General features: G+C 44.9%; 1 protein-coding gene across 1 annotated transcript in view; it reads right to left on the bottom strand.

Moving 5' to 3' along the window:
* Farp2 (FERM, ARH/RhoGEF and pleckstrin domain protein 2) overlaps positions 1–22,785 on the bottom strand; it is a 105,971-nt gene that overhangs the window by 10,184 nt on the left and 73,002 nt on the right. The window contains exons 14-20 of the mRNA XM_032901682.1: positions 10,812–10,990; positions 7,237–7,326; positions 6,533–6,666; positions 5,879–5,948; positions 3,123–3,360; positions 854–984; positions 172–240 (exon numbers count right to left, since the gene is read on the bottom strand). Of these exons, the coding sequence (XP_032757573.1) occupies positions 172–240; positions 854–984; positions 3,123–3,360; positions 5,879–5,948; positions 6,533–6,666; positions 7,237–7,326; positions 10,812–10,990 (911 nt within the window). The remainder of the gene's footprint in view (positions 1–171; positions 241–853; positions 985–3,122; positions 3,361–5,878; positions 5,949–6,532; positions 6,667–7,236; positions 7,327–10,811; positions 10,991–22,785) is intronic.

Here is a 22,785-nt window from a genome sequence, read left to right as displayed (position 1 = left end):
AAAGCAGCTGTTTTCTGTCCCTCGAGTCCCCATGTGACTATGAGCTGCCACCTGGGATGAAGTTTCTTAGGGCTGAGGTAGTAGTCAGGGGGACAACTGTCCTGACAGAACTATGCCCACTGATTCCTCCCCAGATTGGAGATGCAGTGTGGGGTACAGTGGGAAACATACCAGAAAAAACATCCTCTGCTGCAGGCCCTTCTTGGTGAGCTTGTAAAGGCAGCCCTCACGGATGAACTCCTGAAAGATAATTAGGGTTCCCGTGAGCAAGAGGGCAGCAGTCCTGTGCTAGCTGGGCCAACGGTCATGGTGGGAACAGCAACCTGTAGCCTGTGTGCTCAATGTACATGTTACTCTGTATGTGTGTGGAGGTCAGAAGACCTCCATCAGGTCTGCTTTCTCCTGCCACTTTGTGGGATCTGAGGAATAAACTAGACCCACACCTCTCCCTGTTGAGCCATCTTGCCAGTCCCTCTGGCTTTTTTTTTTTTTAAAGATTTATTTATTTATTTATTTTATGTATATGAGTACACTGTCGCGGTCTTCAGACACCAGAAGAGGGCATCGGATCCCATTACAGATGGTTGTGAGCCACCATGTTGTTGCTGGGAATTGAACTCAGGACCTCTGGAAGAGCAGTCAGTGCTCTTAACCACTGAGCCATCTCTCCAGCCCCCCTTGTGAGTTTCTTTTTCAGGTGATGAAAATGTACCTAGTTAATGATGACTACATAACTTAGTGAGTTCACTAAGAACCACGATTGTGTACTGTAAAAAGGTAAGCCTTAGGCTACATTAATAAAATTCAATTAAAGACAACACGCATAAACTCTTCCCCACGTATGGCCACTTACCCTTCCAGGAGCGATGAGGTTTTCTACACCGACCAGGTCTCGCTGCAGCTCTGTCAGCTTCTGTAGGTTTTCCAGCCGGGTAAGGCTCTGCTGGAGCTCAGTGGTCACTTCTGTGATGGCCTTCAGTGCCTCTGTGTAGACAAGGCCCTCACCCTCAGTTTAGACACCTGAACAGGACCGGACTCCCACCCCCCTGCCTTGTGAAGGAGCTAGTATTCTACAGGGTGGCTTTAACTGGAGGTACTTCAGAGACCTGACAGGGCCTTGGCCCAGCGCATTCAGCATTCACAAAATGTTGAGTGCAGTCCCCTGCAGACACCAAGTAGCCTTAGCTTTGTTGAGCTGAGTGGTCCGCCAGCCGGCACAGGCTGGTGAGAGGAGAGCAGGCTCTGTACAGAACGCAAAGCACTAGTAGTTCTTTTGCTGCTTTATTTTTTGGTGTGTGTGTGTGTGTGTGTGTGTGTGTGTGTGTGTGTGTGTGTGTGTGTGTGTGTTGTTTCTTGAGATGGGGTTTCTGTGTGTAGCCCTGGCTATTCTGGAACTTGCTTTGTAGACAAGCAAAATCAGAGATCCTCATGCCTAAGCCTCCCAAGTGCTGGGAATAAAAGCGTGCCCCACCAGGCTCGGCTAGCACTATTAGTTCTTTAAGGAGATCAGATCGTTATGTCTTAAATATTTGAAGAAATTAACTTCTTTCTTGTAAGAGATGCTCACCTATAGTTGAAGCAAATATAAGAGGTCAATAAACCAGAAGGAGACTTACTAAGATAAACACGGAATCAGACATGAGCCTGGAGTAGGGTATGCTGGCTGCAGACTGCTGTCTACCTAGTCCTGTCTCTGCACAGCCCACAGTTCAGTGACCCAACTCCCTGCTGGGACCACTCACAGGGACCTCTCTCCTTTCTGAAAAGAAGTTTTATTTTCAAGAGAGAGAGAGAGAGAGAGAGAGAGAGAGAGAGAGAGAGAGAGAGAGAGAGAGAGTGTGTGTGTGTGTGTGTGGTGTGAGTGTTGTGATTATGGGCAAATCTGAATGCAGAAACTCTCGAGTGTAGACAAGGGGACCGGATCCTCTGCAGCCGGGGTTAAAGGAGATCATGAGCCACCTGAACATGGATGCTGGGAGCCAAACTTGGGTCCTCTCCAAGGGAAAGTGCTGTTAACCACCGAATCATCTCTCTAGCTCCCTGTTCCCCCTTATCAGGACCCTCTCTCTAGCTGACTACAGTGCCTCTCAGTTGTGATCTCCCCTCCAGCAGCAGCAGCTTGACAAGGTCTCCAGGCTGGGCTAAGACCCACCTATTGTCAGCCCCACCCTGACAGGGTTCATGGTGTCCAGATCAGCAGTGTCCCCACAGGTTGCCTTTGGCTTTCAGAGACAAAAGCAGATTAAGAGGGGGACACTCAGCAGCATCATCCTCAACAAATCATAAACATATTCTTTACAATGATATATGCCCCACACTGAACACATCAGGGAGAGCTGGGTGGTACTGTCAGTCTGAAGAGGAGCCCCATGCATTCCAGCCTGCAGATTCTGAGCATTTGCTTTGCCCTGGTTCTGCCGCTGCTAGCCTGGGGGAGAGGGTTGGGAGCCCTACAGGGGACCTGGGTTTAGTTTTCGCACTCACATGTCAACTCACAACTGCCTGCAACTCCAGCTTCAGGGACCCCAGTGACCCTGCGGCCTCAACTTCCTAAGTAGCTAGGATTACATCCACGGACCACTGTTCCCAGATAATTATATGTTTAATGGCAATTTCAATGACTTGTAGACAGAAACCTCCTGTAGCAAATTTATGCTGTAACTAAAAGTTCTATTTGACTATGAACAAGATTTAGACTTTCTTCTTTTTGCCCCTTTAACAAACAAAAAATGCTAGTTTATATATGTCCGAAACTTCCGGTCGGCCACTTGGCCAAAATGTTTGGTATGTTTTAGAGCAAGGCTTCTTTAAAACCCAGGTCATTCCAGGGTGCTCCTCGTCCCCCAGTGGCCTCATGGCAGCTGTGAGCGGTCCTGACAGCAGGACACACTACCTCGGTCTGCAGTCCCCACCCCAAGTAGGGAGTCAAAGCCTGAGGGAGACTCTGCCTGGGGAACAGAAGCACAGGTCCTGGAGGAGTACAGCCTGGCACCCGGCTGCTGCAGCAGCAGAGAAGAGGAAGACCCATGGGCAGTTCTGACCACCGGGGCTGAGCCGGGGTAGTTTGTACCTCCCGCCCGCTTCATCGCTCCTTCGCCCTCAGTGTGCCCACACTCCCTCACCGTGGCAGGCAGCGTAGTCCGCGTGCTCAGGTGAGTAGTGAGTACACAGCCGGGTTAGCAGCAGACGGTAGTGCACGAGCCTCTGGACGGGCTTCAGCAGGAACGTGTTGAGAGGCAGGTAGCAAACCTTCTGCAGCTCAAACTCTCTGTAGACCGCCTCCAGCCTTTTACAGTGCTTTGTGGCCTTTTCCAGTTCTGTCAGGACCTCATCGTGTCTTTGGAAGTAGCTAGTAAATTCCTATTGAGGCAGGAGGATAATGTTTAGGTGAAGAGACGGTAGTAGGGTAGGTGGGACATCAACGTGTCTGCCTTCACGTGGTGGCTGGGAACGCTGACAGGGCCTAACCTGGATGCACAGTGTGGCATGTACAAGCCAGAGCACTGTTTCCACAGGACCCCACCTTTCCCTGTCTTAGACTTCCCCCCAGTGTGCACCACATTCCATTTCCAGGGGCTAGCAGCCCGACCACTGGTCCTCACCAGAACCACTGCTGACTGATCTCGTGTGATGGGAGAGCATGAGCCTTTCCTGCATTTATGGATAAAGAATGAACCCCAGAGGCTGGGGAGCTAGAGCTCACTTGAGGGACACACTGAGCATTGGGCAAGAACTACCCCGCTTTGGTCTCTGTCCATGCTCAATGTTGACTTGGTCATTGGGGAGGGGGAAGAGCCATGTTTTGGGAAATTCTGTCCTGAGAAGACTACTCTGAGGGGATCCCTGTGTTGGCGCTGAGAATTCCATCCTGGATAAAGCCTGATTTGAAGGTGATGCCATGCTGACAACGCGTTCTGAGGATCTCTGCTCTAAGAAGAATGTTGCTACAGGCTGACTGCTCTGATGGGAGCCCTGTTCAGAGGATTCTGTCCCAAGGATAAGTATGCTAGAACAAGATATTCTGAGGGACACTGGTCTAAGCTGTCTAAAAAAATGTTTTAGGAAAATGATATTCTAAGAAGAACCTGTTCTGGGAGAAAAACCCTGTTTTAAGAAATTATATTGAGAGTTGGGGAGATGGCTCAGTGGTTAAGAGCACTGAATGCTCTTCCAGAGGTCCTGAGTTCAAATCCCAGCAATAACATGGTAGCCCACAGCCATCTGTAGTGGGATTCGATGCCCTCTTCTGGTGTGTGTGAAGAAAGCAATGGTGCACCCATATACATAAAATAAATAAACAGATCTTTACAAAAAAGAAACTGTATTGAAAGAAACACTGCTCTGGGGAAAGGTTTTCTGAACCTGCTGTGAAGACCCCACTGAGAGAGAAATGTGAACAGGAAATGCTCTTCTGAACTCATTTCTGAGGGACGATGATCTGGAGGAGGAAGAGGCAGTCATACTGAAGGAATGCTGTTCTGAGGAGACTCCTTTCTTGGGAAAAGCCTTACATCTCCTTCCTCCCTTAAAAAAATACACAAGGTGTCATGTAGCTCAGGCTGACCTCATTGTGTAGCTCAGGATAGCCCTGAATATGTTTTTGAGATAGGGGTTTCCTCTGCACAGCCCTGGCTCTGGAGGGACTAAGAGTATCCATCACCAGCTGGGTGGTAGTGGCACTTGCCTTAATCCCAGCAGAGGAAGGCAAATTTCTGTGAGTTTGAGGCCAGCCTGGTCTATACAGAGAGTTCCAGGACAGCCAAGGACACATAGAGAACCCTGTCTCCCCTCCCTCAACATACACAAAAATGTGTACACCACCATGCCCTCTGAGAAGAGGGCACCAGATGGATCTGGGGTTACACACTGTGGGTTTTGGGAACCCAACCCAGGTCCTCTGTAAGCACTGCAAGTGCTCTAACCACTGAGATGTCTCTCTAGATGTCTCACCACTGAGAAGTCTCTCCACTGAGATGTCTCTCCACTGAGATGTCTCTCCACTGAGATGTCTCTCCACTGAGAAGTCTCTCTAGTGTGGGAATGTTGTTTTGGAAACACTGCACTAAGGGGGACCGTAACTCTGAGGACACATGTGTAGGGGTCTGCCCTTCTACAAGAGCACTACTCTGTGGATATATGTTTTGAGGTGGGAAGACTGCTCTAGGGATATACGACTTTGGGGAAAGTATTCTGAAGGGAAACCTTCTAAGGAGTGCTGGTTTGAAGAGAAAACTGTTGTAAAAGGCAGGCTATACTGAGCAAGTCCCTCCTGAAGCCACGTTCTGACAGGCCCTGCTCTGAGAAGAGCTACTCTTAAGGAAATTCTCTTTTGAAGAAATGTTTCTTTTTTCTGAGGCCTTTATTTTAAGCTCATCTGTCTTAGGTGAAGTCTAGTCCTGGGATCTGATGTTCTGAGTGGAACCCTGTTCCACTCTGAGATCCTGCTCTGAGAAGGCCTTTGTTAATGAGGAGATACTCTTGTGAGTTGTAGTCTCCTAGGGGAAACATGTTCTGAGGAGTCTGCTCTGAAGGAAATCCCTTCCAGGAAAACCCTGAGATGGACTGTGTTATTGGGAGACTGTTTTGAAGAACACCGATTTGAGGAGAACACCACTGAAAAAAATACTGCTATTAAATGTAGAGTCTTGTTCAGGGGACAATGTAAAAGAATTTTACTCTCCAGAGAGTCTTGTGCTAAGTGGGCAGGTCAGGTGCATGCTGTGCTGAGAACCCTCTTTGGAGAGGAACCCACTGTGGAGAAGAAGATGAACTTGTTCTTGGGAATGCTGATGTGAGGGGGACACTGTACTGAGGACAACAGAGATGAGTTTTCACTCACGGCTGGCTTTTCTGCTAGGCCTGAGTTAACCTGTCTTACCTTTAACTGCCGCATGTTCCTGAGGAGGATGTCCCCAATCCGTTGATGATCACCACTAGATGGCCCTTCCCTGGATTTAGAGGAACACAAAGGTTTATAAGTACCAGGAAAGCTCACAGGAAACACCACGCTGTGACGGTAACTAGATGTTTTAGTCAGCTACTGTTTTTAAAGACAGGGTCGTAGCTGCAGCTGGCCCCACATGTGATTCTGTCTCTGTCTTCCTAGTGCTGAATTATGGCGTGTCATGACTGACCTAACAGTGTGCTTTGAGGTGGAAAGAATTTAAATTGACAGCGACAGTTCCTGCATTTTCTAATATGATAGGAATCAGGTGAAGATGGATTGTTCTTTTAAAACGTGCTCTTTTCTGGAATAGGATAAATAAAATTTAATGTATTTTATCTTCCCCAGTGGGGTTTTGAAATACACCTGAATGAAATCATTGTTGTCCTGATTTGTTTCAGAGGTAGGAATTTCCTGAGGCTAGTGATGGTGTCAAGAGTAGGTAGTACCCAGCAGAGTTCAGGGCTCAGAGACTGCTCGTATAGGCCTCATCCCAAGGTGCCACTAGTGTGTGCAGTAGAGGTCCAGGGTATGGGAGCCATTGTGTGGAGGGAGTCAAGTAGACCCATAGATGTACAGCATCGTTACCAGAGTGCCAGCCTCTGTTCCACCTCGTGAAGGAAGCCTCGATGGAACTCGTAGATGGGATCAATGTTGGAGAAAAGCAGGGTCATCAGGGCTGCAGGCATGGCCTCCTCCTTGATCACCACACTTCGGAACCACTATGGGAGGAGTTCGGCATGGTGAGAGGCTGAGCTGGGGGCTGAGAGGCTATGCTCCCGAGGGCTTGTGACCTCTCTACACCAAGCAAAGTTTCTCCAGTGTGTAAAGACAGTTTAATCAGCATTCCACATGTCCTCTTTGTGGACTATATAGTTGTAAAATATAAACAAAACAATCCTAGATCAAAGCTTTCAGATAGATTCTATCCGAATATGCAGCTCCATGAAACCTTAAGACATTAGCATTCCTTCTTTGTTTTTTTAAGGCAGGGTTTCTTTGTGTGGCCCTGGCTGTCCTGGAACTTTCTCTGTAGACCAGGCTGGCCTTGAACTCACAGATCTTCTTGCCTCTGCCTCCTGAGTGCTAGGATTAAAGGTGTTCATCACCACTGCCTGGCAAGACATCAGCCTTCTAATGTGACTTAGACATCATGCTATAAGGCAAACATATTCAGCAGAATTTTCATATGTAGGTCTCAAGATTGTCAAGGTATTTCTCAGGATGGAGCATCTGTGTTTATATCTAAAACATAATAAAAAATCAAAGAGATCAGGACTAAGGTTTCGTACCACAGTGATAACTTCTAGGTCCTTCAGGTAGGTTCGCTCTGTGGCAACAATCTCCTTGGCTATGAAATAGGCCTCGTCTTCCGGTGTGTGCTGAAAGAGACAGAGAGAGCCGTGAATGATTTCCGGGGACATGTCGCCCTTTCACGTCCAGGCGAGCCTGTTCGTAACCTGTTCTGCTCAAGCTAACAGAATTTTTGGCAATTCCCGCCATAATTCCTACAGGGATTTACTGTGAACCAAAGGGTCGTTTTATTTGTGTATGTCATGTCTGAATGTTCGTTGGGTGCTACATGTGTACAAGTGCCCGCAGAGGCCAGGAGAGGTCACTGGATCAGCCTTAAGTGACTTGTGAACCATCTGAATCAAGTTCTCTTCAAGGGCAGCAGATGCTCTTAACTGTGTAGCCCTCTCTCCAGCCTGGAGGTTTCCGTCTCTCAATATTTCCCCCACATTGCACCTTATTCTTTAGAAAAATAATTTCTATTCAAATATTAATATATGTAAACAAAACTGAGACTTATCATTAGTTTTGTGGTGGAATTATGTTTTTCTACCACTGCCATTAATGAAGCTGGTTAAAAAATATAGAACTATGAGTGTATGCTTAAACACGCATGTATGTAATTCTGGCTGGAGAGATGGCTCAGTGGTTAAGAGCCCTGGATATTCTTCCAGAGACCCAGGTTTGAATTCCAGCACCCACATGTAGTCACGCAACCACCTATGACTCCACCCTAGGAGAATCTGACAGGTTCTATGGGCACACCATGCACATGGTACACACAGATACACACAGGTACACATATACACACACAGGTATACATATACACACAGGTACACATATATACACACAGGTACACATATACACACAGGTACACATATATGCACACAGGGACACATATATACACACAGGTATACATATATACATACAGGTAAAACACCCATAAATGTAAAATAGAAAAAAAGTATTTGTATGTGATTAAAATAATTAAAATTAGGCTAGAGATATGACTCAGCATAAAAAAGTAATTAAAAAACCAAACTTTCCTCATAAAAGTAACAAAACAACAACAGCAAACCGAAACCATAAAGCCCTACCAGTGTATATTGAGTGTGCCCAAGCCAAGGTGCGGAGCTGTACTTCCTGAATGCGGGAGGGGACACCAGTCCAACCCCAGATTTAGTTCCAGCAGCTTCCCTTACGTCTGCTAGTACAGGGCCTAAGATGGACCTATCTAAGCAGCTCATGAATCTACAGTGGGATGTGTCTGTCTACCTTGCAGACGCAACACTCAACGTTCACCAGGAGCTGCAAATCACGGCAGAACAGAGTCATGGAGAATCAAGTGGGAAGGGCTGAAGGCCAGGAGGAATGTGATTGATCAGGCCACAAACTCACTCGGAGTGAGAGAGTGGGCCAGCAGGCAGAGGGAATGGCAAGGAACAGAAAGTGATGTGGACTAGTAAGAAGGGAACGAGAGACAGCCATCTGCCCTCTGGTGCTTCGGGGCCAATGCAAATGCACTGTGATAGGCTTGTACACAGGATGCAATGTGAATGCAATGTGAATGCACTGTGATAGGCTTGTACACAGGATGCAATGTGAATGCAATGTGAATGCACTGTGATAGGCTTGTACACAGGATGCAAGCAGAGCTGGAGGGGCAGACAGCAGCCTCAGGAGGCTTCTATACAAGTCTGCTGTGATGGTTGGTGCTGGTGTGAATGTTATAATGACTGCAACAGATTCTGAAAGATCAGCTGTTGCCACCAGAGGGTGAACAAGAGTTTGCACCACAATAGCCTTTGATGCTCTACAGGCCACATAAGGAGAAGTGGCCAAGGAGATCCCACTGTCGGCCCATGTTTGGGGACCACATCTTCCCTGCCCGTGATTTAGTTCCAGACAATATGCAATATTCTCTCTCAGAATAAAGGACTAATAAGGTGTTATCTTAAGGTTTCCATTGCTGTGAACAGACACCATGACCAAGGCAACTCTTGTAAGGACAGCATTTAATTGGAGCTGGCTTACAGGTTCAGAAGTTTAGTCCATTACCAAGGTGGGAGCATGGCAGCCTTGAGGCTGACATGGGGCAGGAGGAGGGGCCAAAAGCTCTACATCTTGATCCAAAGGCAGACAGGAAAGACTGGCTTTCATGCGGCTAGGAGGAAAGTCTCACTGCCCATGCCTACAGTGACACACTTCCTCCAACAAGGCCACACCTACTCCAACAAGGCCACATTTCCAACAAGCATATCAACCACCACAGGTGTGCTCCTCTTATATGGCTTGGAGCTCAGGAAATAGTGGCTGTGAATTTCTAGTGTCATTTACCCATCAGAAAGATGTACCATGGTAATCCATACTGCCAGCATTTTTCAGAACCAAGTCCTGTCCTCTCCCCAGAATCTATGCACAACTTCTCCCATCAGCTCTTCTCAAATGACTGGCAGTGATATGACAGCCCTGGTCCCTGCTCCACCCTTGATATCTTCCTGTTGTTCTCTTAGTATGGCCCTTTTCTCCAACAGAGCAGTTCACACACTTTTCTAACCCTCTACATTTTATTGTATTCTGTGCCATAAAATTTTTTTAAAAATTCAAATCCATTGGGTAGTGGTATGGTGATTGTACATGCCTTTAATCCCAGCACCCGGGAGGCAGGAAGCTGGATCTCTGAGTTCGAGTCAGCCTGGTCTACCAGAGTGAGTTCCAGGACATCCAGGGTTACAGAGAAACCTTGTCTTGGAGGAAAATAAAAAGATCACCTATCTGTGACAGGCCCCACCTACTGGGCCCCTATTATATACCTGGCTGATGCTCAAAAACCCTAGTTCATCCTCTAAGAGATTACATAATGGCTTTCTATTTTTATAAATATTTCCATTTCTAATAACGGCATCTATTCTCTCCCCAAACCTTTGTTGATTGCCACCAAAGTTATAGTCCCAGGTTGGCTGTCTCTGTCTTAAGACAACTGGCTATTCCTGGCATCTATGAGTAAGTGGGATCTTCTGCTCTGTAATTCTCTACTGCATATTCAAAATGTGCCCTCACTTACATGAACAGTGCCAACTTTCTGCCATAACCCCTGTGTCCTGCCAAAAAGTCCAGGACCTCCCACTTCAGGCACTATACAGTCTCTAAAGTGGCCAGGTCCCCTTCTCACCATGAAGTCCCATCTGAGAGCCTCCTGAGTCCCAACCAACCTTCCTTTGGCAACAAATCTCCAAGTTACTCAGCTGTACTCGAGGAGAGAGGAAGACATGGGTAGAGGGGAAAACAAGGGAGAGGCAGTGAGGTCCTGCAGAGAATAGCCTTTCCCACTTATTTTCAGGATCCAGCCTCACACTTTGAACCCAGAGTGCCAAAATGGTCTATTATACACACAAGAGAATGTGCGTATAATGGAGCCTTAAGTTCTAAGAGTAACAGAAGTGTCTCAGACAGGGATTTTGCTGATGACCAGTATACGGGGTTTATGGAAAAGCAGTCTTTTCCTGCCCACCCTGGAGCTCCTCAGCGTTTGCAAACCAGGCCCCAGCAGCACGTAGTCTCGAGAGTGGCCCACCTTGTGTTTCTGCTCTTCTTGGTTGTCCATCCTGGCTGTCCCAGCGCCACTGAGGACAGGGCTTAGCACAGGGGACGAACCCTGCTCGGCTGTGCTCAGAGAGGCCTGACGCTCAGGGCTCAGGCTCAGGCGGCTCTTCAGGCTGGAGTGAGAAGGCTGAGGACTATCCACAGAAAAGCCTGGAAACGAATGAAGTAAGGTGGAGCGAAAATGAGAACAGCTGTGGCTGGCCTCCCTCGGGCCAGCCTGACCATAACCCTCGAGCTGCCATTAGCTTTTGTGGAAAATGTGTGCAGTGTGTCATGTGCAGTCCCAGACACAACACAAAAGAAACTGGTGATGGCTAATCTGTCCTGTTCCAGAGAGCAACACACAGTGTGACTCCTCATGGCCTGGGTTGTGTTTGTAGGGACCACACCGGGGAAGCAGTAGGCTTTGTGGAGGGATGGCAGAGACCTGTGCTGTCACCAAGGTGCTCACCTAATTTGAGGCCCACGTCACAATTCTGTCTTCTGGATGCTGAGTTCTTCACTAATAAGTTTTTTTCCTGTTGGTTTTTCATATCAAAGTAACGACAATTTAACCCTTTTCCTTTTTAAAATAGCACTTGCTTTTGTGTAGACTAGAAATGTTAGCCTATGTCCTAAGAGGCTAATGATGAGGCATAATTCAATGGAACTTCTTTAGGAGGCTGAGGCAGGAGGATCATGAATTTAAGGCTAGCCTGCACTACTCAGTGACATTATGTCACAAATTGAAAGAAAGAAAGAAAGAAAGAAAGAAAGAAAGAAAGAAAGAAAGAAAGAAAGGGAAGGAAGGAAGGAAGAGAAAAGAAGGAATTCCTTAACTTCTTAGCAGAGGATTCTCATATTTTCTACAGAAATCAACAATTATTAAATACCAGAATTTAAAAATACATTTAAAACGGGACTTCTGATTAAGACAGGCTTTCTGCTCAGGCCTCAAACTCACTATGTAACTCCACATCCTCTTGTCTCCACATCTTAAGTGCTCGGATTACAGCACCATATTCCAAATGGCATTAATAGGATAAATTTAAATGCTACTTTGAAACTATTAAAGATGAAAATTTACCTTACATTTCCAGGTGAAAAGTATTTAAACACTGACACGACCACTGTCTCTGTGATTACTAAGTACCTGCTGTGTACCCCTGTCTCTGTGATTATTAAGTACCTGCTGTGTACCCATCTCTGTTAAGTACCTGCTGTGTACCCCTGTCTCTGTGATTATTAAGTACCTGTTGTGTACCCCTGTCTCTGTGATTACTAAGTACCTGCTGTGCACCCCGTCTCTGTGATTACTAACTACCTGCTGTGTACCCCTGGCTGTGAGGATGTTCTACCACCAGACCTCAAGAGCGATGCTTTCAAAGGACGATTCTCACAGTCCGTGGTTAACAGTCCTCAAGTGAGGTCCTCTTTAGTGACTCGTTTATAAGACCAAACCTTGGCTGTTTTACTTGCAGCTCCTAAATGAGAGCAGATAGCATGGGGCAGAGCACCCACTCCCTGGACTGGCACAGTCCTCTGGATAGGGCAGACTGGGTGCAGCAAGCTGGAGCAGAGGCGGTCCTTATTTTCACATTGACAAAGTCAGAGATCTGCAAGGACCTCGCCTGCTAATGTTCTGACAGCATTCGGATAGAACTCTGCTGTGGAGTATTTCACAAGTCATATTTTAAGACAGGAGAAAACAATGACATAGAAAACCTAGACAATGTTGCTATATGAAAGTTTAACAACCAGTTTATTAAATTTTGTTTTATTACACATTTAGTTGAAACAGGCTAAAAAACATTAATGATTATAAATTTAAACCTGCCACCAAGATGTTCAATCTTTATCTTTTTTATGGGACTCAAAGTGGAGCTGACCTCAGTGTTCTGTCCTCAAGAGGGGGTTATTTTTTATGTTGACTACATCCCAAAGATGTACTATTTAAGTTTTATGCTCTAAAATTTTTGTGACTGGTAAGTCCATAATTAGTTCCTTTTATAAGATTAAAATTCAGAGAAAAACTAGAACTTATGAATAAATCACATATCACAACTATACTCTTTAAAATGACAACAGCCATGATGTTTTACATTCAATTATAAACATGTTGAAGTCCCAGTGTTTCCCACAGCATCATACTCGAAGATATGAAGTCCAGAGCAAGTTCTAGTGGACTGACCAGAAAGTTTCTGGAATACAAAAGTATACACAGAGTATGGGCCAGCCTGTAGCCTTAGCTCTTGGTAAGCCAGCTGCACTGCACAGCAAGGCCCTGCCTCAAAATAAAACCAAGTAGTGCCTCCCACCCCCAAACCAAACCAGACAAAACAAAAACGGTTACCACAGAGGCAGGAAGGATGGTTTGTGCACTTTTGGCTCTTCCAGAGGACCCAGGTTTGGTTCCTAGCAATGACATGGTGGCTCTCAACCATCTGTAGCACCAGTTTCTGTAGAGCTGATGCCCTCTTTTGACCTCTGTGGGCACCAAGTGTGCATGCAGTAGTGTGCACATATACATGCAGATAAAATGCTCATACATGAAATAAAAATAAATCTTTTTTAAAAAAGGGTTGCCACTAAATTAGATATTAGTTTTTAGTAGCAGGAGGGGCAGAACATGCAGAAATGGTGCACTTCTAGGATGCCAATAGGATTGGTACTCAGTGAACAGCCAGTGAAAGGGGAATAGCCATTAAGGCAGGAGATGAGACTGCCAACAAACAGACTTTAGCAAGTACCCTACAGAGAAGGAAGATGCTACTTTGGGAGGTATGAGGTTTAGTGCAAACTGCTTTTGGTTCTATGGCACTTAAAACTACTACTTGATTTCACTGTAAACTTTTTCTATTTTATAAAAAAGTTATCAACTCAAAATTTAGCAAATGGTATTAAATGTACCACAGGTGCCCTTAAACATTTTTTTTACAGTTAAACTTGTAAGAGAACAAATTCTAAATCATTCTTGAAATTACACAAATACAGACCATCAGAATAATGTTAAGTAATCTGGGTCTTGGAATTAATAGATTACTTATCCAGCACTTACAAGATCTTCAAACCTCCAGCAAACACACACACACATGCACCCCCCCCACGCACACACATGCGCGCACACACATGCACACACACGCACACGTGTGTGCGCGTGCACAGGCACATGGCCACTACTACCACCGTCATCAGCACTCTATGAGGAGATACTTTGTCAATTAATTGGCAATAAACATGTGACTCTTCTAAATGTGGCAGCTGTGGTGTGTCCTCTAAGATCTATTAGAACAGCAGCCATCTGTCCCTGAAACATGCTTTCAGCTGGATACCCCCATTGTATATAACATAGTGTGTGTGTGTGTGTGTGTGTGTGTGTGTGTGTGTGTGTGTGTGTGTGTGTGTCAGAGAGAGAGAGAGAGAGAGAGAATGAATGAATGAATGATGAATGAATGAATGTGGTAGGGTGGCTAGTCAGGGTGCTTTCCAGACGTGACAAAGCATGAAGTCAATGCCATTCAGGTTCTGCAACTCAGTGTTTTCCTGACATAAAGGCAATTAGCCTAGAAGTTCTTCCGTTAAAAACTGCCTCAACGTTAAGACACTGTTTTGCAGACAGGCTCCAGATGTAGCTCAGGTGTCCTCAGAACTCCCTGATCTGCATCCATTTCCTGAGTACTGGAATTACGGGTGTAATGGGCACATTTGAATGCACGGCTAAACGCGGTCTTAAGAACTCAAAGTACCACACGCCAAGTTTTAGGTGCTATAGAACATGCCACCGTAATCAACATTTCACTAAAGAATCAATCTTAAGTATTTGTCCTCTAATCAGAAGCGGCGAGAGTGAATGGCATAGCTCAGAGCACAGGAGCCCCTATACGTCATTTGCCTCTAGTTCTTGGTGCACATGCCCCAGACAATGTTCAGCTCTCCTGCTGTCGCGTGAAGATCAGTCTTTCAGCTGTGGATAAGGGATTCCTCTGTTCCTTGAGATGGAGAGGCATGGCAAGCAGCCACGTTTCCCTGAAACCCTCCATGTGTTCAAGGGCAGCTCCAACTACGTGGGCTGCGGGTAGGGAGTGGCATTTATCCTCAGAGCTGCAAGTTCCAAACCTGCCTTCACCTGCCTCTTAACACTTACTTCAAACTCTCAACAGTGAGCATTTTTCCTAAGTGGATTATTCCTTAAAACTTCTCAAAATACATCTGATAATTCTTGAAATGTTATCGAAAATGCAGTCTTATACTTCTTACCTTCACATTTTCCTTCAAGAAGCTGTTTCTGTTCATCTAACTCGAGATGGAGGATGATGAAAAAGAACTTCACATTTAGAGGGGAAAGAAAATCAACTTTTATTTCATACCTTTATGCTCTCTTTTAAAAAATTCTTTAATAAAACACTCTTGAACATGTTTGTCTAACAGTAAAGGAACATGTCAACTCAAATGTAGCAAAACTGAGGGTCAACTCAACTTGAAGGTCAAGTTGAAGGTTAATTTGAGAGTAAGAGGCACAAGGATGAGAAACTCTGGCTTGAATAGTAGATTGCTAATTTCAGAAAGAAAACCAGCCCACAGACTGACTGTATAATGGGAGCGGGCAAAGGTGCGTTTGATGAGTTAGCACACATTGTTTCTGGCTTTGCTACTAGACTAATTCATGACTCACGTTTACATACAGAACTGGTTTAAAAACAAGTTAATAGCTCACCTCCCTATCTTGATAAGGAAATAAAGAGGACAAAGCCATTCTTCCCTGGTAGTCACTGTGGCTTCATGATTCAACAGAGCAGAGAGAACACTGTGTCAGCCCACCAGTCTGACGGCTCAGAGCCAGCTTTTGGCTCCTCTCAGCACCCTCAGGCACCCAGCAGATATCAGTCCAGCTCCACGGTCTCCTCAGGAAGCACGCCATGCTCTCCTCCTCTCTGTGTAGGTGACAGGCCTACTACCAGGATTTGGGAACGGCCATCAACTGCCAAATCAACTTGGAACTTCACAGCCCCAGTGTCAACCTCCTGGTGTTTTAGTGGTGCGATGGTGTGTGCGGCTCTGAACTACTAAATACTTTGCTCGCCACAGTCTTACAAGGAGATGGGACCTGAAGAGAAACTGATGAAGCTGCACAACCACTGAAGTAGCTGGATCTTCCTTCAGGCTGTCACAGAATCAGACTGAGGCAACTGAGAGTAAGCTGAAGGCAGGCTCCACTTGAGAAGAAGGGGACCAGTTACAAACTGGCCACGGACAAGAACAGGCCCACGTGTATGACTTCAGTTGAGACTCATTATCTGAATGAGCAAAGAATGGGTGATCATAGGATTACCTTGTACAAGGTCAGAATTCCCAATGAGACATGGATGAATGTCCTGGTAAGTGCACCCAGGGGACAGCAGAAGAGGAGGAGGGGGAGGAGGAGGAGGAGGAAGAAGAGGAGGAGGAGGAAGAGGAGGAGGAGGAAGGAGAAGAAGAGGGGGAGAGTCAAGGTAAGATACTTCCCAGGCTGTGCGGTTTACTTTTGTACATGGACAGGTAGAATAGGAGTTGGTTATTTTTGTTTTAATAAAACTGATATTTTGTGTTGGGTTTAGGGGTATAGCTTAGTTGTAGGACATTTACCTACCATGTGTGATGAGGTCCTAAGTTCTAGCCCCAGGACTATAAAAACCAAAACCAAAAAAAAAAAAAAAAAAAAAAAAAAAACCAACAAGGTCTGGAGAGATGGTTCAGAGGTTAGGAGCATTGACTGTTCTTCTAGAGGTCTTGAGTTCAATTCCCAGCAATCACATGGTGGCTCACAACCGTCTGTAATGGGACCTGGGCGCTCTTCTGGTGTGAAGGCATACAGAAACAAAAACCCTGCTGCCCAATGTTTGGTCACTCTGTGAACCTCAAGATTGTATTGTTTGCTGAAAAAATATGTTTCTAGTTCTGGCTTGGCTCTAAGCACACACTTTAATCCCTTCTGGCTGGAATACAGACATGCCCTGGGTACACACCTTTAATCCCAAACAATAAAGTCCATGTGTAGAAGGAAGCATTGGTGTTGAAAGTGATGTCTGAGTGGCAGACAAAGTGATGAATCATAGAAAGATTTGACAGACTAGAATATGCTCAACTCTCTTTGAGAAGAGGGGGAAAGGGAAGCTACTTGAGGGGCAGTGCAGTGGGGTGGGCAGTTATACTGGGAACAGTTATAGAGACAGGCTGCAGAGAGAGAACAAGCTACGTATAGGAGAAGACGAATGAGCCAGAGAAGAGAAGAGAAAAAGCTAAGAAAAGAAAAATCAAGCTGTCACCTGGACTACTGGCCTTTGATACGATGTCATTACCATCATTATCGCAGCTACAGTGAGCCAATCTATGTAAGCACCACTGTGCTGCTTGCTGCTCAGGAGCCAACGGAAGAGACGTTGGTGAAGGGTTATACAAGAAGGCACTTATTTCAAGGTTAACTTAATTGCGAAATGATCTGCAACCTATATAAATCAAAATTCTTTAGAGGGAAAGAAAGCTAAAAAGCCCATTTAAAAATTCATAGTAAATTTCCTCATTTTATTGAATAAACAATTAAAAATTGTCAGTACATATCTGTAAATGTATAAATGGTAATTTCAAGGGAGAACAAGTTTTATAAGTACCACAAACCAGACAACACAGTGTCTCTTTAAAGCACAAGTCCAAATGCATAAAGAAGTCCCGGCTCCACTTCGTTGCACAGTGAATACATGTGCTTTCATCCAAAGGACACAGCCTGTGCACTAGTGGACCACTGCTAGTGGCATTAGCTACTGCATGGGAAAGGTGACAGTGTCGTCCACGTCCTAAGACAAGAGCCACGTGAGACCAGGGCAGATGCAATTCCACGGACTTGGGAACAGACCGGTACACCTACTGAATACTAACACTGACTGTGACGTAACTGTTGTAGTGATGGACTTCCTGTGTTCCAGGGCTGCAGGAACAAGTGTACCTTGAGGATATACAGTACTTATCAACATCAGCTGGCACATCAACATGTAAGAGTTAAGAACATGTGTGTGCACACTGTTGTGTTGTCATGACCACAGTGTGGGTGATACAATATAATCATTACTCAGGTAGAACAGCGGAGACTGCATGACAAAATGGAAATACACCTGTGCACTAAAGAGTGGGGTCATGGGGCACGTCAATAATGACGACAGTGATGTAATCAACACATCTACAAGTTCTCACATCACATTCCTGGATGTGCTAGTGCCCATTCCTTGGTCGCTTGTGCTAAATAAAATACAAATGCTAATGAAAACAGTGCATTCTAATCTATGCCAGCTCAGACAATGCCTCTGCCATATAAAAAGTTGCACACCATTACCTGATGGATTAAAAGATTATGCGGTGCAGAACATTGCACATAGACAGTCTTGTTACTGTGTAACTCTGTTGCTATTTTTCAAATATTGATAGTGGCTTATATAAAATATTGAGACTTTGGGAACTTAGAAGCACAGCATGTTGTTAGTGGTGGACTTAATGGTCAGGACAGAAGCTGCTTGATGACAGCCTTGCACTACAGGGGACAGCTGCAGGGTTTTGTCCCATCACTACCGACATGCTGGCTATGTGGATGGACTTGACCACTGCTACTTTGCTTCATGGACACACTGGGTCCTGTAGTGTGAGTTATCTTGTTCGCCTAGGCCTTTAAAGGATCTTTAATTCCTAGTTAACTAGCCCTTTAAAAAGTCTTAGCTGTTAGAATTGCTTGACCCTATGACCTTCAGTGTTGGTTGCCTCTTGGATTTCTGGGAACAGGACAGGATATAAACAGCCAGCTGAGGCTGAAGGGAAGGGAGTAGCAGAGAGAGAAGAGAAGGCAGTTGGTAGAGAAGACATGGTTAGGAGACAGCTGAGCCAGGAGACCCTGAGCTGAGCAGATAGGCTACAACAGTTGTTATAGCTTGGAGCTGCTAATATTGGGGAAACTGGGAGAAGGAACTGTTTAAGCAGACTGATGGGGAGGGAGGAATGGTTGGGAGAAATGTTTGAAGGGGCTGGGTTGGAAACTGGGAAGAGGGCTGGCAGGGAATTAAGAGAACTTGTTACTGTTCTAAAACATCCATTTTGCAAGTGGTGCCCAACATGGGGCAAGGCAGAATGGAAGGCTTGCTTTCAAGTGCCTTAGAAAAGGCAGAAAAGGAGAGATAGATACTTCCCTTCAAAAAGCTGATGGGGTGTTTGCTGAGGCTGTTGTTTGCTGTGTTTTTTCTCCCTTTCTTCATTTCAGGATATTTTGTTTACAAAACACGTTGAAAGACAGGCTGAGCAACTAGAGAAAAACACGGAAACGGAGAAGCTTGGGAATCAAAACATGGAAGAACTGGGAAAGCAAGGCCATTCCTTTCTCCTAAAAAGGAAACAGAGCTGGCTGTGCAGCTAGAGAAACAGAGAGTAAGGCAGACAAACTTGAAAAACATCAAAGATGCGAACAAGGAGGACAGATAGGTTCATTCCCAATGGCTGAAGCAGAGAGCAGTTTCTCCAGGTAGAAAGAGGGGGAGGAACTATGTCAGAGGGCAGTCAAGTCAAAGAAATGGAAAGGCAGGATGGTCAAGAAGCCAGGGATTTTGGAACAGCACAACAGAATGAGAGGAATTAGTACAGGGACGGGCCAGGTGACAGGTGAAGGTTGGCATGCTGACATAGAAGAACAGGCTCAATTTGAAGACGAAATCACAGAACTATTTCTTTGGCAGCTTAAGAGCTTGGGACAAAGTCCACATCCTTTACAAAAATTATACAAGGCTCAGGGGAAGCGTTCACTGACTTTTCAGAAAGATTAGTTGCAGCTGTGAATAAAGCTATATCAGACCCTGAAATGAGACTGGTGCTAATGAAGACCTTGGCACCTGAAGGGGCAAATATGGAATGCATGAAGGTTACTAGGCCATTAATGCAAGGGCGGGACCTACAGAGGAGTGGGTCAGGGAGACAACTGATAATGGTTCTAGTGTGTATAATACCATAATTGGGCAAGCCATAGCTAAAGGTTTTAGATCTTAAAACACACAGTGCTTTAACTGTAGAGAATATGATCATTTGTAAAGAGACTGTGACCAAGTCACTCAAGGTTTCAGACCTCAAATGCCCAGAGATTTAATTGTGAGAAATATAGTAATTTGTAACAAAATTGTGAACAAGGCTCTCTAAAGGAAATGGTTTTCTAAATGTGATCCAGAAAGAAGACTTGGCTTCTAGGGATGGGGTGTGCAGACAATGTGACAAGGGTTGCCAGGGGGCCATTGAAGGTAGGTCCAAGAAAGATAGGCATCCAATGTCTTGCCATTAGAAAGGGAAATGGAGGTCGTGCAGCAAAAAGTATGAGCTGCCTGCCTTTCGTCAGTCAGTACATAACAGCAGACAGAAAAACTTCACTAAGTGAGTATTGCAGCTCTCATACACGTACTGCAGGCAGTGTGGCTCTAGACTTAGCCATAGAAAACATCTTAGACTACCCTCCAAAACTAGTTATTGTAAAATAACTACTGGAGTGTGAGGTCCTCTGCCCTAGGCACAGAAGAAATGGCCTTGGCAAGGAACATTTTGGCTTCCCAAGGGTTCATTGTATATCCAGGAATTATAGATGAAGATCTCAAAGGAGAAATTAGAACAGTGACTTATGTAAAAAGAGGGATGCATTTTAACACAGGCTTGCTCAGCTGTTACTGTTTCCCTGTGTCGTCAATGAATAAAGAGATATGCAAGTTAACACGGACAGGATGGCTCAGTTGCTGTTAATGATCAGTTGCAAATGAATGACATTTAAATAAAAAGGTTTAGTGGATACATTAAATATATCCACCAAATATAAATACCATTTCACGAAAATCCTGGAATTCAGAATGGCTACATTCTGGACTTATACTTTGTTTCTAGAAACTGGAAAATTATCTCGGATAAAATAAAGTGGGTAATGGGTTAAGGTCAAATAGGAAAGTTAAGGCCTTACGTAGCTGATATAACTATAGTCTTTTTTTTTTTTTTTTTCTTTTTTTTTTTTGGAGCTGGGGACCGAACCCAGGGCCTTTTGCTTGCTTGGCAAGCGCTCTCCCCCTGAGCTAAATCCCCAACCCCCCGGGTATAACAAAAAATTAATGGGGATAAGATCTATTAGAGCAGTGGGGAACTCAGATTAATATTCCCTTCATAGCAGAGACAAATCCTAAAATAAGGGGTGAAATGGAAGATGCTTTGGGGAAGGTATTGAAAAATGTCACCCAGAATAACTATGAACTGTGTAGGTTGTCCAAAACCAGGACACAACAGGGATTTAGTTTCCAAAGTTATAAGGGGATGGGAGTGCTGCTGAAATTATACCAATGACTCTGCCCTTAAACTAACAAGCCTATGTCAGTAGAGCAATGACTCTCAGGAAAAATTAAAGGCATTTGAGCAGCCAGTACAAGAGTGGCTGGAGGCTCAACAGATAGAAGAGTTCACGAGCCCATAGAATTCCCCTGTATTTGTTATAAAAAAGAAATTGGGGAAATAGGCAGTGTTGACAGACTTGAGAGCAGCGAACAGAGTAACCCAGTCAATGGGTATGTTACAGCCTGGATTCCTTTACCTTCTTTATCACCCAAAGCATGGCTTATGATAGCGACTGATGGAAAAGATTGCCTTTTGACCATCCCCTTGCAAGAGCAGGATAAGGAAAATTTGCTTTCACAGCACCTACTTATAATAATGTTGAGGGTCATGCAAAAGGCACGGCAAAAGAGCTTTAGAACTCAGGGAATGCAGCCTGCCCACCCATTAGCACAACTAAGTTGGCTGTGCCTCAGAGAGGGAGAGTCCTGAGGACTAGGACTACATGTCCTCAGGACAGCATGCGCTGTGGAGCATAGCTCTGCTTGTTGTCATATCCCGCCCAATCTATGGGTTGTATGAAAATCCTACAGGGGTCTTGAGCTTCTCACTGGGCAGTGCCAATGGCACTCACAATAATAGTGATTGATCTCTGTCAAGCATTGCTGCTGGAACAGATTAATGATTCAGAAAGGCCTTAGGAGATGTAGACTGTTGTCTGTTAGTAATCCCCACCACCCTTGGAAAGGGTTTGGAGCTGGAGACTGTTAGTGAGGTTAAGATGTTTTTGCTAGTGGCTTTGAATAGAAAATCATCTTGGGGAACAATTTAAAGTTCAGCAAGGCACACAGTTAATAGCTGAGCTGTGAATTTTCAGGGAACAAGAACAGTGGCAGCCCAACTAGCACTAGCTAACGAGCCTCCCTTCTACAGCTGGGCTGGTGATCAAAGTAATGATTAATTTCTTGCACCTATTTTTGCCCTCAGCTTCCTGATATGACTTAATAAAAAACTGTTAATGAGTAGACATGCATCCTGAGCATTTAGAATAGAAAGAACTGTTTTTTATATAAAGATCAGATTTGTGATTCTTTTAAGATTTTTATCACAATACTTTTTAAGGTACAATAATTGATCCTTTCATTGTAACTGCAAATTGCAGTCTGACAGTAAGAGAAACTGACTGAGAAAATTACCTTGATTGCTTATATTTTGTTAACTTATAACATGTTACTTAGTCATGAATATGGATTCTTGGAAATAATTTGGGGTTTTTTTGACCCATAGGATGTAAAATATTTGATCACTTGAGGGTACTGGGGAATATGATTTTTTACATATACTCGTTGTAATCACTAACTAGAAGAAAAATGGAGTGTAACCACATTGTGATTTTTGTACTGTTTGAAAGGCTTGGGGTTGGGGATTTGGCTCAGTGGTAGAGTGCTTGCCTAGGAAGCGCAAGGCCCTGGGTTCGGTCCCCAGCTCCGAAAAAAAAAATTAAAAAAAAAAAAAAAAAAAGAAAGGCTTTGCTGGGATGTACAAGCTGTGGGTGAAAAAATAAAGTTGTTGGCGCTCTGCTCCATCCATCAAATGTATGTGTATGTATGTAT

The sequence above is a fragment of the Rattus rattus genome, chromosome 4 (genome assembly GCF_011064425.1).
Source record: "Rattus rattus isolate New Zealand chromosome 4, Rrattus_CSIRO_v1, whole genome shotgun sequence".
NCBI lineage: Eukaryota > Metazoa > Chordata > Mammalia > Rodentia > Muridae > Rattus > Rattus rattus.
The sequence above is the reverse complement of the archived record's forward strand: the minus strand, read 5'-3'. Positions and strand labels throughout refer to the sequence as shown.